At 37.9% G+C, this 15,341-nt stretch overlaps 1 protein-coding gene across 2 annotated transcripts in view; it reads right to left on the minus strand.

Annotated features, from left to right (window-relative positions):
* The window catches only part of LOC124163318 (protein TANC2), a 529,785-nt gene that overhangs the window by 144,868 nt on the left and 369,576 nt on the right, over positions 1–15,341 (minus strand). For both annotated transcript variants that reach the window (XM_046540135.1, XM_046540134.1), the window contains 2 exons: positions 11,801–12,070; positions 2,561–2,787 (listed from right to left, as the gene is read on the minus strand). In XM_046540135.1, coding sequence (XP_046396091.1) covers positions 2,561–2,787; positions 11,801–12,070 — 497 coding nt within the window. The remainder of the gene's footprint in view (positions 1–2,560; positions 2,788–11,800; positions 12,071–15,341) is intronic.

Below are 15,341 nucleotides of genomic sequence, written 5' to 3' on the forward strand. Positions count from 1 at the left end.
ATTTCTCTAGGAATTCAGATAATGCATTGTGTTATAATTTTCTTAGAATTGCTGCTTGGTGTAATTCTAAACAGAGTAACCCTGGGATTTGCCCAAAGGTGACTATCACCACGGCAGGTACGTGGACGCAGAGCGGAGAAGGTGCCCAAGCAAAACTAAGTCGGAAGCCATGGAAAAAACAACCTTGGCTAGCCATGAGTTTCTATGAATAATTCTTGCAAAAAGATGAAGTTTTGTCAATGAACATTAAAACAAAGCAAACATAATGATTCTTAGCTAAAAGAGAAAGCACAATTGGTATTGTCATTTTTCCTTTTGTTAAACAATTTCACTTGCCTTACAAGTATTAAAAAATTAAATAATAGGATTATAAATACACTATAGTATTTCATACAAAACATAATTGCTTTTGTTGTAATGTTTGTTTTTTCTGTGACATCATCTTGGCCAATCGCCGGGGTGCATTTTTTATCTTCTTTTTTTTTTGACGTCTTCTCCCTGGTTGTGTATGACATAGCAGAGTGTTCGCAAGTCCAGATTAAAGTCAACCTTGTCAAATAAGAATGTGTGTTATTCCATGCGAAATTCACCATGAACAATGGGTTATGGGCCCGGACAGGCAACCAAGTAGAGTGGAGATTGAAATACTTGTTGAAGGTTGACGAATTCGAGTGAAGTATATGACTGAGGGACTGATTGTGAGGTTTTTTCACTAGTCATCATGGCGGACAGTGAGGACCGTAACGACACTTTTATTCCAAAATTGTCTAATGGAAATTATTTCGCATGGAAGTTGCGTGTGAAGGCACACTTAATTGATAAAAATTGTTGGATTGCGATAGAGCTGAGATATGACGAAATTGAGGAGTTAAACGTTGATCAATTAAGACTTAACCGAAAGGCTATCTCAGTGTTACACAAAACCGTAGGTGATGATTTTTTATTAGATATTGAGGACTGTACCCGAGCGAAAGCGGCATGGGCGATTTTAGAAGAAATACATGTCACGTCTACGAAGTTCCATGCTTTGTACGCACTGAAGGAGATGGTCAACGTAAGCAAGACCGAAGACATCAGCATGCAAGAATATGCAGCATCCATTCAAAGACTGAATAAGAAAGTGCAGAGAGGCGGTATTGAGTTCGATGATGAAGTCGAAGCTAATTTTATCTGTTAGTGGGACTTTCACTTGATGAATACGAAGTGTTTATTCAAAATGTTCTCCAAGAGCCTCAGCTAACAACGCGGAAGGTGAAGGGACGTTTGCTGGACGAAGAAAGGAGGCGTCTACAACTGACTGGAGAGGAAAATGATCGGACTGCACTCTTAACCTATAAGCAGGACAGGAAGGGTCATTCAAGGCCGAAAGGGAAAGGTCAACCTGCTGCAGTGGAGAAGAGGGAAAACAATACCAGGTGCTGTTTTAAATGTAAGAAATCTGGTCATATTAGTATAGTGTGTCCTGAAGTGCAGTGCTATGCTTGTCAGGAATGGGGACATTGGGCTGCTGACTGTACAAGCAAGAATGTAAGTAAAACTAATAATAATCTTGTGCAAGCGAAGTCAGAAGAGAAGACCATTAGTTGTGTAAGTTTGTATGCTTTGTCTGCTGTGAAAGGTCCTAATATGTGGTTGTTAGACTCAGCCGCGACTGAGCATATGACTTCTAAGATGGAATTGTTTTCATCATTCACTCCGGGAGGTGGAAATGTAACTCTTGGTTGGTAAAATGTAATCTAAATTGGTATAGTAATATTTTCCTTTTGTTTAACAATTTCATTTTGTTTAAAAAGTTTAGATAATTAAATAATACGATTATAAATAGATTATAGCATTTCATACGAAACATAATTACTTTAACATTAACATTGAGAGTGCAGTCCCCGACGTAGGAATGAGAAAATACTGAGCGCCACAGCGGCGCCGTAAATCCAACGACGTAACTTTTTTCATTAGAGGCCAATAAAATGTAAACTATGAACACTATGCAAACAAAATTTTATATGTAGATGTAGAAAGCAGAAAAAATAAACCACTGAAAATTTCAAAATGATCCATTGGAAAGGAAAATTTTTACACCACTTTTAAAACCATGAGCGCCGCTAAGGTGCAGTGAATCCATATGAGGGTTAATATCATGTTCATACTGCATCAGCTTCTCAGTTTATTAAAAAATATTGAGAAAAATCTATGATACATGCTACAAAATTACTATTTGGATAAAAGAAATGTACTCCGAGTAGTATTTTGTCACAACCTGTGGAGCCATCTAGTGTGCAGCTGCCCACACAACACACACAGCCTTTGTAGCCACACTGTATAGTCACCAATACATGCTATATAACCATCTGTATAGTCATTTGGCACAACTAGTGTAGCCACTACCACTTGGGCCATTTTTTTCTGCAAAAAATTTTCTAAGCTGTGAAAGAATTACTAGTAATGAAGATTTTCAAACCAACAAGTAATTTCTATTAATAGCAATATCATGAAAACATTTGCACTTAAAATTACCAAATGCATTTGTCTGGATATCAAGCAGAAGGCAATAAGTAAAAACCTGATTCTGGTGTATGGAAGATCCTTGGCAAGGACAGTGTCAGCAAAACGAGTTCTTGCAGTGACTATGAGCTTCAACCAAGGTGGGAAATGTTTTGAATGCGTCGCAAGGAATGTTCCGAGGGATGGGCCTCTGTCAGGCCGATGGTATTCAGCCTCACAGAGGCCATCAACCAATATAATGCAGCTGGCCCTTCTGTCCACACCGTCTTCACCAACACTCGAGCTCTGAGGAAGAGATAAAATCATATATGAACATTTCAACTCCCAAGCAGCAGACAATATCTATCAGATATCTAAATGAGGTTGATACATCCAAAGCACGTTATAGCATGATGGATATATATTTTGTCAACGTTACATAGATATCCTATTAGAAACATTCACAATGAGTTGTAAAAATAACATTACATAGATATCCAAGTTGTAACTTCCGTGACATTTAAAAATTGTTATATCAAACAGTATCCATTGGTAGCATATGTTCTGTATGGAATTGAAGGGCAAAAGTGTTTTGTTTGTAAGTCTGGAGATTACCAAAAACCATAATAAGCACACCCATTATCTACTCTTTAGATGTAGTGAAGACACCTAAGACCTGTTGTAAATTGTAGTTACATGTCCACTGCTGGACATAGCTGCAATGTTGTTTGGTAGGTCCTTTAGAAACACGTGCAAGAGAAGTACCCCTGCAAGAGACACCCCGCCGTATATTTTGCACCCGCGGTTTATATATTTTGAGCATCGTAGTAAAGAAAAAAAATTTTGCTGCTTTTTTTCATCCTATCACGTGGTTTTGCAGACGTATCCCTAGACTTTCGAATGTAATCCAAATTTCCACTTTCAATACTAAAAATTTACACGGAATTTTTCAGCTAAATTTACATAATATATATGGCACTGGGAGATAAGCAGGTATTCACTTGTAGTCTTAACCTTGTGATGCTTACGAGGGATGATCAGATTGGATACCTCCGATACAAATAAAAAGTGCCCTTCACCTCATACTTTGGATCCAAATTTACCGAAGGAAGTGAATCTTAAATTTTAAATCAATGCTTTCATGAATGCAACATCCCACAAGAGGGAGTAGAAGGAGTTCCAATCTTCTTTTCGCATACGCTATCGCTCTTCGATGCTTGTCCGATGCACGAAAAATTTTGCTTAAAAGCTCTCGTAGGAGTATTGTAATCGAATTTCAGCGGTGGAAAATTTTAAGGCAAAACACGACAGGCACATAGCGGGCATCTTCCCCAGAGATTGAACAACAATTGGGGGAATCTCAGCACTGTAAAATAATAACAACGCCGTGGATTTCACAAAACCAACCTTGCCCCTCCAACAGCCCTTGCCTCTAATGTATTTTTCGTTTCCAAGACCACACTGACCATAAGTAATTATCTTCGAAGGATAATATCAAGTTACATGGGAACAATGAAAACGTGTTTCATCCTTAACCCATCTCAAAGACTGACCTTTTCCGGTCTACCATCTTCAATTCTCCCAGTTTCTGGAAGCTAAATGCTAGGTGAATCACCTACTGAGCCCAAAGATATCTCGATAGCTTTCAGCAATTGTATGATGTGCATGAGGTTCAAAAAAGAATGAGGAAGTGAATTTGGATCCGAAGTATCAGGTGAAAGGCAATATCCGTGGATATTTGGATCCGAGGTATCCCATCCGACCATCCCTAGTAAGCATCATAAGGCTAAGGCTACAAGTGAATACAGTAAACTCTCAATTGTACGAGGCAAGATATTACGAAATTTTCAATATTATGTAGTGAAATCGTGGCCCCAGCAAAAAGTCTACGGTAAATACATGGTGCTATTTGAAAATGCAAAACGTTTTGAAATTATGAACAAAAGGCTTGGTCCCCAGGACTAAATGGGATTCATTTAGACAAACAAGAGCAAAAAATTTGACAACAAAACAAGGTAATCTGGTGAAAACAGCAAAAAAATGAGTGCTTCTATGTATCATCAAACAGTGAAATCATCAATGATAGTGCAACTTTTGAGGGAAAGGGTTCGCCTAAGTACTTACGATGGGAATCAAGGGGAAGTAGGAGTTCAGTAAAAATATCGTGAATCATTGGCGGAAATAGGTGAGACACAGGGGCAAGTGTCCCCCCCAGATGCTGGAAAAAAAGACAAGATTTTCAAGACGGCTATCATTGCGTTCGTTCTGTTTTGTGTATTACTGAGCCTGGATCACTAAATACTTGAGGACAAGTCAAGAAGGCAGAATCATTTCCGGTCATTGGTCATTAGCTAATACATATGTATGCACTCAAAAAAATAGCAATGCCCAAGTAGGAAAAGGATTCAAAAACTGTTGTTATTATTTATGTATTATTAATATTTTCATATTAAAATAAAGAGAGTATTTTGTAAAGTAATTATTGTATGTAATTATTAATCTCAATTTTGAGAAGACCCTTTGCTAGCCACACACTAATGCCCCCTCCAGAAAAAATTATGGATCCCTCCTTATAGTGTGTGACACAATTCCCCTATTTACTTCTAAACATCCCATTGACAATACTTCATAGTTTAACATGTGAGGAAGGTCGCTCAGGGTATTTCTTACACTCCTACTTAAACCATTGATCAGATAGAAACACACAAAGAAAATGCTGAGAGTCCATAAAATTGCTCAAAATTCTATGTTCTTGCAGGTTAATATGTGACCTAGTGACCACATTTTTCAAATAAACAGTTGGAAATATGAGGAAGGAAGAGAATGAAGTCACTCAAAAATATATGACATATTTTTAAACTAAAGTTTCATTTTAAAGACAATGTTACATTTAGGAGGGGGAAAAGATCTGGTAAAAAACTGTGGTTGTCAACAACGAGAGGTAGTAAGGATATAACCGATAATATCACAATTTATATATTTTATTGAGCCCATATTTAGGGCCAAAAGGCTCCTCTATTACCAATTTGAACGGGGATTTGATGATTCTGTGCATTAAGTTTTCGCATAAGCACCTTGCAATCTATTCACAAGGGAGGCAGCATCTGGCTGTCTTTCGCCCTGGAAGCACTGCATGCTAAGGTATGGGCTTGAGCAAAAATTATGAGAGAGTGTGTGAAGGGCTTCAGATGGCGCCATACGCAACGCATAAGCAAAATACAACAGTAGAGAAGAAGCAGCAGCAGCAGCCGGGACCATATTCATGACAGCAGATGACAAAGATGATAGTGACGAAATAATTCCACCACATAAAAATGAATTGTACGCAGCCCTCCAAGCATTAAAAAATTTTGATCTGAACTCCCAATTTAGTTTGCATTCAGGCAAGTTAGACGCCATGGTGGAAGCGGCAATGGAGAAGAGCAATAAGCATAAATAATCACAGATTTTTTTGGCTCATATCTTTTCATCTATCTCATAGTTTCCAGAATAAACAAGTAAAATCCAGCTGACTCCTGATTATGTATCTAGCTGCGGTTTATCTGTGTTATTGTTGATTAATTATCCATGCATGAGTTCACACTCAATCGATGTTTTCCACGATCTTTGTAAAAAAAATAAAAGCGGACATAGAAGCACACTGATTCGCATCTTGCAGCAGTTGCAACTTCTGTGAGATGCAACGTGGTGCCTCTGCTGACAGTAGAGTTTTCAAAGTCGTACAGTGGTTTTGAAGCATTTGTGCAAACCACTTTTTTGAATCCACATCTCACAGCCATGGGAATGTGATCAATGAAAACAACGCATTATACACAGCAGTAGGAATACAAGCACAATTATGTCATTGCCGCTAAAAAGATTGCCGCCTCTCCCCATCATCATTAGCCTGGATAATTGGGAGTTTGCTATATCTTGAGTATTTGGCTCTATTTATCACCAAATTATTTTTCAGGCTACTCGTAATAGCGACATGCCGTTAACCATTGACATGCAATTCTTATTACACTGGCAGTGACATGCGGTCTGAGAGAACGCAATAAATCAAAAATTCATAAAATGTTTCAACGCCATTTTTATTACTTAGTTTAATGTTTCTTTAACTGCTTAACTATTCTAAAACTTATATTTAATTTTATGCATTCCCAATAAAAACAAATTTTTTTAGCAAAAATTGTTATTTGAAACAGGATAAAAAACTGATGTCAAAAACACTCAAGTTATTATTACCTATCATATTTACACATTAATATTTTGCCAGATTTAAAAGTAAGGCCTTAAATGTTAAAGTTGGAAGGCTAAATAATAAATAGGCATGAAATTTATCCGACTTATTTCTTTTCTTAATGCATTCCGCAAGCGATCAAAATTTCATTTTTTCACAATAGCACACACTCACAGGCTTAATGCATCAGAAACATAAGAAAAAGGTTTTTTGTTTTTTTGTATGGCGGGCACAGTCTAAATGTTGTCCGCTTCTCAAACTTTTCAACTCTTCAGCTTCTTCTAATGGTAGATGGAGAAGTTACGCAATCCTACCTGTCTCGAGAGTTTTCAGATTTGACATTCTCCTTCCCATATGCGCTCTAACGAGATCTGCAGCCTTCGATTTATTGAAATTAAATCTTGTCATATCTTTCGTATCTTATCTTTCGCAGACTGCTGAAGCACAAAAGAGTTGACTGTTATTTCTGAGTGTAATCGAGATGGAATAAGTTTTTTTAATTTTAGCGCACTTGCTAACATTGTACCGTTATGCTGTAATAAATGAGCATCAACCTAAGTGTTAAGGGAAATTTAATTGCAACAGGTTCTGTTGATGGTGGTGTGTACACCTTGGATGTCAATGAAGGGAGGGAAGTAGCTGAAAGTAAGCCTGTTAAAAATTGTTTTGCTACAGCATTTCATAAAATTAATTGTTTGAGGCGTAACTTGGTGAAAGCGATTCATAATTAAATTAAGAAAGAAGAATGATGATGACGTCTAACGTTGAAACCATGGTCGTGAATAAATATTAATGTGAAAGTACAAAGTTCTTCTTTCTTAATTTAATTACAGCATTTCAAAAAGAAAACCCCTTTGAATTGTGGCATAAGAGGCTAGGCCATTTAGGGTGCAAGAATATGTCTGTCTTAGAAAATTTAGCTGATGGTATGAATTTGGGTGAATATAATCAGTTTGAGCCATGTGTGGCCTGTGTAGAGGGAAAACAGTGTAGGAAACCATTTCCTGTTAGCAGTCCTCGTCTAGAAAAGACATCCAAAGTCCTAGAATTAATTCATTCTGACTTGTGTGGACCAATGTACCCCCTCTCAATTCACGGTGATAGGTATTTTTTAATGTTTATTGATGACTTTACCAGGAAAACGTTTATTTGTTTTTTAAAGAGTAAAGATTCTGTATGTGAAGCCTTTAAAATCTTCAGAATGAGGGTCAAGAATGAGACCAATGAAAAAATTAAGTGTTTGCGTACGGACAATGGGTCTGAGTATGTAAATGATGCAATGCTAAATGAGCTGAAAAAGTGGGGAATCAGACATGAAACTACCATTCCGTACTCACCTGAGCAAAATGGTCTTGCAGAGCGTGCAAATAGAACAATAGTTGAGAAGGCTCGCTGTATGCTTCAGGGTGCTAACTTGCCTAAGGGTCTCTGGGTGGAAGCATGTAGGGCATCAGTTTACCTCAAGAATAGGTCCCCCACTAAAGCTTTGGTCAATGCTTTACCAGAGGAGAAATGGTCGGGAAAGCAGGTTGATTTGAGTCACCTGAAGGTTTTTGGATGTGTTGCATACGAGCATGTTCCAAAACAGTTTAGGAAGAAATTTGATCCAACCTCTAAAAGGCATTACTTTGTAGGGTATTGTGAAGAGTCCAAGGGTTATTTTTTAGTGGACCCTGATAAGGCTAACAGAGTTAAAAAGGCTAGAAATGTTGTATTTCTCGAAAATGTTTTCAGGTCCCCTAAGGAAACAGAAACCTGAGTTTCTAGCAATGCTGTGCTAATGCCTCTAAGTACCTCAATAGTGGAACATCGAGGTGCAGATATTGATGTTGCTTTGCCACAACCCAATGAGTCAGATGGTGTAGACATTATGCTCGTCCAGTGAGGGTCAAGGTGAGCGTGAAACAACAGATGTAGGCATTGGGTCTAGTGAGGGTAATTCGGGGTTTGAAGGAGTCAGAGATGGAGGTGTACTTCGTAAGTCTCAGAGAGTTATCAAACCCACACAGTACGCTGACTTCATTCTATATCTGACAACAATGGGTGGAGAATCGTGTGACCCTGTCAATAGCTGCATGGATCCCCAAACTGTTGGAGCGGCACCCTCTAGGAATAGGGATAAGTGGTTGGAGGCCATGGAAGATGAATGGAATGCTTTGGTTCAAAAGGGAGTTTTTGAATTAGTTGACCTTCCCAAGGGGAAATCCACTGTAAACTGTAAGTGGGTATTCAGGGAGAAGAAGAATGAAAATGGGGAAATTGTGCGATACAGGGCTAGGCTAGTAGCCAAGGGTTGTAGCCAGAATTATGGGGAAGACTACAAAGAGACATTTCCTCCTGTAGTAAGTTATGCTACTGTTAGAGTTTTGATTTCCTTAGCAGTAGAACTTAATTTAGAGATACGCCATTTCGATGTCACGGCTGCCTTCCTAAATGGTGAGCTGAAGGAAACAATTTACATGAAACAGCCTGAGGGTTTTGTCAAACCAGGGGCTGAGAACGAAGTGTGTCTCCTAAAAAGAGCTATCTATGGACTTAAACAGGCTTCAAAATCTTGGTATGATAAGTGTTTGTTTCTATTATCGCCGCGCCACCATTGGATTTTGGTGGCCTTTTTTTGAACTAATCCCCATACTCAATTTTACATCAATAGACAGATAAATAATTGGGAATTGAGTGTTTTCATAATTTTTCCTGGGGTTTCAGACAATTTTAGAGGGAATTTTCATAAGATTTTTTGCCATATTTCGTCTCGTTCACCCCAAAAATTTGTATGAATGAGTGAGTGGTCGTAAAGGGGCTTTAGAGTATATAGATAAAATAAATTTTGAGCAATTCTTAAAATCTCATTGTTCATCAATATGCATTTTGTTTTTGTAAATTTTAAAATTTGTAATCTTTAAATATTTGACATGTTATAAGACAATGAAGATTATTTTTCAATTCAGCACTAAAAAAATATAATAATCATCTAGCATAAAATAAAAATTTTAATGTCATAGCTTTCATTAATTAAAAACAAGGAATCTGAGTTATTGAGGAAGTAAAAAAAAAACAATTTTGATGGTTCATCTGAGTAAAAAAAGGGATAAAAGCTGCATTTGATGAGCTTCAACTCTGAAACGGGAAGTTAGTTTTGAAAAGTTGATCGAGTCCAAATTATAAATAAAAAAGCTAAAAAAATACTAGGTATTTCTACCATTTTTTCCATTATGCAATGTAGCATTGAGAATTCCTGTTTATGGACATCAGACTTGGATTTATTGCCCCAATAAACTGACAAAATAAAAAACTGAAAAAATAATAAAAACTGAAACCAAAACAACACCTAAACTTTACAGGAAAACTTAAATTTTGACCAACTATTTGTGCATCACACAAGCATGGATGGGTAGAATTTGGGAACGATTGTCATACTGTGAGATTTCATCCATGACATTAAAGATAAAATGCAAGTTAAGACAAAAACAGGCCTTCCACCCAAGTCAAAGAGCACATACGTGCTTTTTGACTAGGGCGGAAGGCAGATATGTACAGAAGAAGTATGGAAACTAGAGATGTGCGAATAGTATCCGCAAATACTCGAATACCTCAAATACTAGAAAGTATTCGATATTCGAGGTCTCGAATAGTTATGCTAAAGATACCGTCTCGAATACTTTGAATTTCACATCATACACTGTCGCACGCACGTCATCGGTAGTTGACTCGGAAAAATGTAGAGAACTGTAGTCGTTTAGTGCTTGCCGCGCCGTTTTACGCAAGTTGACGAATTACATCAAATTCGTGGATTAGAGTGGTGAAAAGAGTTCGACGAGGGGAACCGAAAATGGTCGGGTGAAAAAATCTGAAAATCCCCGATTCCGCCCACCAGGAGAACCTCAGTGCCGTGGGATAGCAACCTTAGGGCATTTCCCACTATCCGCTATCCCCCTCCATTCAGCACTTGCCTCACCCACTCTGATGCTTTCCTCTTCTCTGAAATCAAACAAAATTCTGTATTTCTGAGTTTATTTAAGCATTTTATGCAAAGAAATAAATGTCAAAATATGATGCAGACTTAGCATTCTGGCGAAACTCGATATCCTCGCAACTGAGCTTCTCAGAAGTTGATGCAGTATTTTTTTTCGAAAACATATATCAAGTTACAATTTATGAGTTATGCTACACACATCTCTATATTGTCACAGTCGAAGGGATATTTTCTCAGGATATTTGGTTTCTCCTCGCTAGCAATTTGAATTTATCTGCTTATATCATGAGAACTTCCAATGATGGACTGAAAATAATTGAAGAAAATCCGGTGGAGAAGTGCCTATATTTTGCAAAACGCCTCAGTTTGCCCGCTAGCACTTGACAGTAGGAGTGAGGGTAAAGCGAGCTACCTGTTGAAAATAAGAAGTTGGATGAAGCCGAGTATCAGATCGGCGTGCCGCAGAAACGGAGTTTGGTAGATAAGAATATATAGATCAGACAGAAATCCATTGTAGCAGTGTAAAAGCCGAGAAGGCATGCAATCATTTTTTCGCGAGGTGGTGTGTCCCCATAGTATATTTGAAAGAGATATTAGTTGAATCAACTATAAGCACAAATTGTTTCCATAAAATTAATATATTCCATTAATCAGCTAAATTCCGGTTTGAATCCTTTAAAGGAAATCTTAATTACACGCCAAATCCTGGGTTTCCTGCTGCATAGGCAACCTAGTCAAACCTTCCCGCATTTATCGTTTTTTTCGTCCCCCCTGAAAAACGATAGATCGAGGTTCCACTGTATACCTTTTTATTTATACATTCATCAAGGGACATAGAAACTTAGTAAGAAATAAGAAGCTTAAAGAAATAATATGCTTTGTGCAATTCTAGTATTCGAGATATTTGAAATTCGAGGTATTCAAATATTCGAGCAATGATTTAATAATCGAATTCGATATTCAAGTTTGAGATATCTGCTATTCGACCCATCTCTAATGGAAACTAATGATGGATTTCAGAATTGATAGGCTTTTTCCACCACTTTTGGATTAGGGAACACCCAATAAAACAAGGCATTTTCCAGCCATTGAGAGCACTTGTGATGCCTGGATTCCGATCTTACCATCATGTCCTTGGAAAATCCATCACTACTCTGACTTCCGTGCCCACTGCCATGCATGCTGCTGTGGTAGCTACTCTGCATTTTCCCATGAATACTGCTCTGCAATACTTCCGACTCTCCATGGTAGCTATCACTGAGATTTTGGTGAAAACTACCAGCAAGACTGTCAGCATCAATCTTTGGAGTACCGATGGATTCCAGGGGTTGTAAGATGCCCTTCACAATTGCTTCATCAGGATCAGCTATGCAATGTGGAAGAGACAGCAGTGCCTGAAAAAAAAAAGTTTGACATGAATTTGATCTTCATATTCCCAAGAATAAATTAATTTCACATAGCATTATATTCCCTAAACATTGCTGTGAATTTCACATTTGATGTGGCAGGTCTTAAATATTCCACAAATACAACCAAGCAAAGCTTAGGTGCTGGAACGAGGTTCACCATTAGTAGTATCTTCATAGAAGCCCATATTTCCTTTATGCTGCCATCCTCAAAGGACCTTTAAGGGCCTTACACCTAGCACCATGAATACATTGGTGATTTACCATGGGAACCAAGCAATCTAGATAGCATAGCAGTCTACAATATAACCACTTTCACTCTCACACACCATTTGCACCAATAATCCATACTTCACCAATTTCCCTGGATTGTATGTTCTACATCTCAATTTTCCCCTCCAAGGTATTACTCCTTCGTCTAGGGAGAGATCACGTTTAGGCATATACACAGTTTTAAATTTTTCTTAGAAATATGATAGTCATGGTCTATCGGAAGATTCAGAATTTGATTTGTTATCACTGAAATGCCAAGAATTCCAAATTTGTTCAAATCTGTTCCTGCTGAGCAAGTTACTAAAATGGGTGTATTAATAAATTCATCAGTGCTCCAATATTCCTTAATTGAATCTTTCCTGACTTTTCCCATCAAAATTATAATTGCTAAAAAAACTTTCATCTCTCCCACCGTTACATTTTTCCACTTCCCGGTTTTCTGTGAAGACTTATTGTATCTGCCTTCGTTCTGCATTCAATACAAATTGGTCTTATTACACATCATTTCGAGAAGATCATCCCCAAAAAACATTTTTGCCACTTCTAAAGCACATTCAAAATTATCAGGAGCATTGATGATTCCTGCCACTCCCTGAAAATCTTCCAAACTTCTTGGAAGGTCAATTTTATTCCATGTCACCGAGGTGTCTTTCACTAAGCTACCATCGCTATCACTTGCATCCGAGTCACTATCATCAGTGTAAACTAACTGTGCAGCTTTTCTTTTATGTTGTCTTCCACCAATATCAAAACCAATTTCACTATCTGAGCTCTCACACTCGTCTACACAATCATCTGGCACGTCTGATAACGCATCCACACAAAGTTCTTCATATATATCCTTCTCCGTCATTCTGCAAGCACCACTACTAGTTGATGCCATTACTATAGACAAGGTCTTATTGCTTTTGGAGTAATTTTTCTGTTGACAAGATACACAGGAATTATTGCTGGAAATTAATTAAATTTACGTAGGCTACGTATGCATGCACTTTCATAGGGTAAACGTCCACCAACTTTCATCCAAGGAAATTCTTCCTCACTAAACTACGTGACTTCAGATCTCTAACGAAGGGAGTAAAGAACACAAGAACATCCTAAAGGAGACTAATATGCATTCTAAGCAAAGGGAAACATTAGAGACTAACAAACTAAGCGTTGTGGCCATCTGGTCCTTTTCTATCAAGGACCGAAAGATAGGGTCCCGCTGAAATGACCCTCATAGTCCTTGGCCCTCGAGACTCATTGATGTGTTTACGTTGAGCGCTGAAGATAGGATGTCTTGTGAGAATGCAGACCAGGGCGCGTGTGAAAGACAGCCGAATGCACCCATAGGTGAAATATGCGTTATTCACTTTGTGCCATACATTTAAATGTATGGTGCAAAGTAGGCGATGAGAGAATTACTGACAATTGATTTTGTTGGAGCAAAATAAAAAGGACCGAAGAAATCCAACCAAAATTATTCCTTATCATCTAAAATATAATAATTCGTAATTTCAGAACATTGTAGAATTTAGAGAGTTGCTGTTATAGAAAAATGAATGTTTAATCAAGTTTTTTTCACACGTTACGGCTTAGTGACATTTTGATCCTATACATTAGTAATCTCTAAAAGTGGATTACGTTCATCAAAAAAATATTAATAAATTTATAATTTGAATGGTATAAAACTAATCTAAATCAATGAAAGCACATTCTGAAATACACCAGAAGCAAATGCGAACATAAGTAACTAATATTAAAAGAAGCAGAGAAAGTTTTACCATCACTTGTGAAAATACGGAAATATCCGTGGCCAGTCCTCAGCGTTTGGCACGCAAAACACGGAGATCTCCGTGACTGGTCCGCAACGTGTTAAGATAGTGTTACAGTGTGATGCTTCCAAAAGAGGAATTGGTTTTTGTCTTTTTCAGAGAGATTCTGAGGGTAAACGTAGGTTAGTTGCTTGCTCTTCCAGATCAATGAATGATGCTGAAGTAAATTACAGTCAGACAGAGATCAGTTGTTGTCAGTTTATGAGGGCACCAAAAAGTTTCACGAGTACATATATATACATGGTGCTGATGTGGATGTACAGACCGATCAAAGCGGCTTGCTTCAGTTATGAAGAAAGAGGTGTGTAAGATTGGTTCTATTAGACTGAAACGTTTAGGACTTAAACTGCTACGGCATTCACTGAATGTGAGCTATGTACCTACCTGGTAAAGAATTGCATTTTGCTGATATGCTCTCTAGAAATTGTCTGAAAGTTACTACCAAAGACAAGGAGATGTTAGACGTGGTTCACTCAGTGTCAATGTGTCTTCCTATGAGTCCTGAACGTCAGTGTCAGTTCAAAGATTAAACTTCCAAAGATTTAGCGCTAAGTGGGATAATAGATTATGCAGCTAATGGTTGGCCTGCTGAGACTAAACTGCCAACCAACTTTAAGCCTTATTTTAAGCTTAAGGATAATTATTTTGATGAAAATGACAATAGTATTAGTAGAAATGAAAATACACAACCATGGTAACTTTTCACTGGAAAATAATTTATTGGTACGATGCATTTTGATGCTGAGGCGTCATTCTCAAGTAATACCCAAATTCTGGAGGGGGGGGAGAAGGGTTATACAGGGGGGAAATTTGGGGTGGAGTAGGAGGGTTGGTGAGGGAATGGTTGGGATGCGTGACTAAGCCCACGCTAGGAGAGGCAGGTAAGGTTCCTCGGCCGCTGTTTATTGGATTGTTGATATAATAAACAGTGTACTTGAGAATGATGCCTCAGTGTCGAAACGTGTCGCACCAATAAATAATTTTCCAGAGAAAAGTTACCAGGGTTGTGTATTTTCGTTTCAATATGGATTTTCACATTGTCGTGCCAAATTCCTTACAACCCTATGTGCTAGACCTAGTGCACAAAGGTCACCCAAGTCAAACCAAAGCCATAGCAAAAGCTAGACAATTATTCTACTGGCCTAGTCTCACTAGTGATGTATCCCAGC

This window comes from Ischnura elegans, chromosome 8 (assembly GCF_921293095.1).
Source record: "Ischnura elegans chromosome 8, ioIscEleg1.1, whole genome shotgun sequence".
NCBI classification, from domain to species: domain Eukaryota; kingdom Metazoa; phylum Arthropoda; class Insecta; order Odonata; family Coenagrionidae; genus Ischnura; species Ischnura elegans.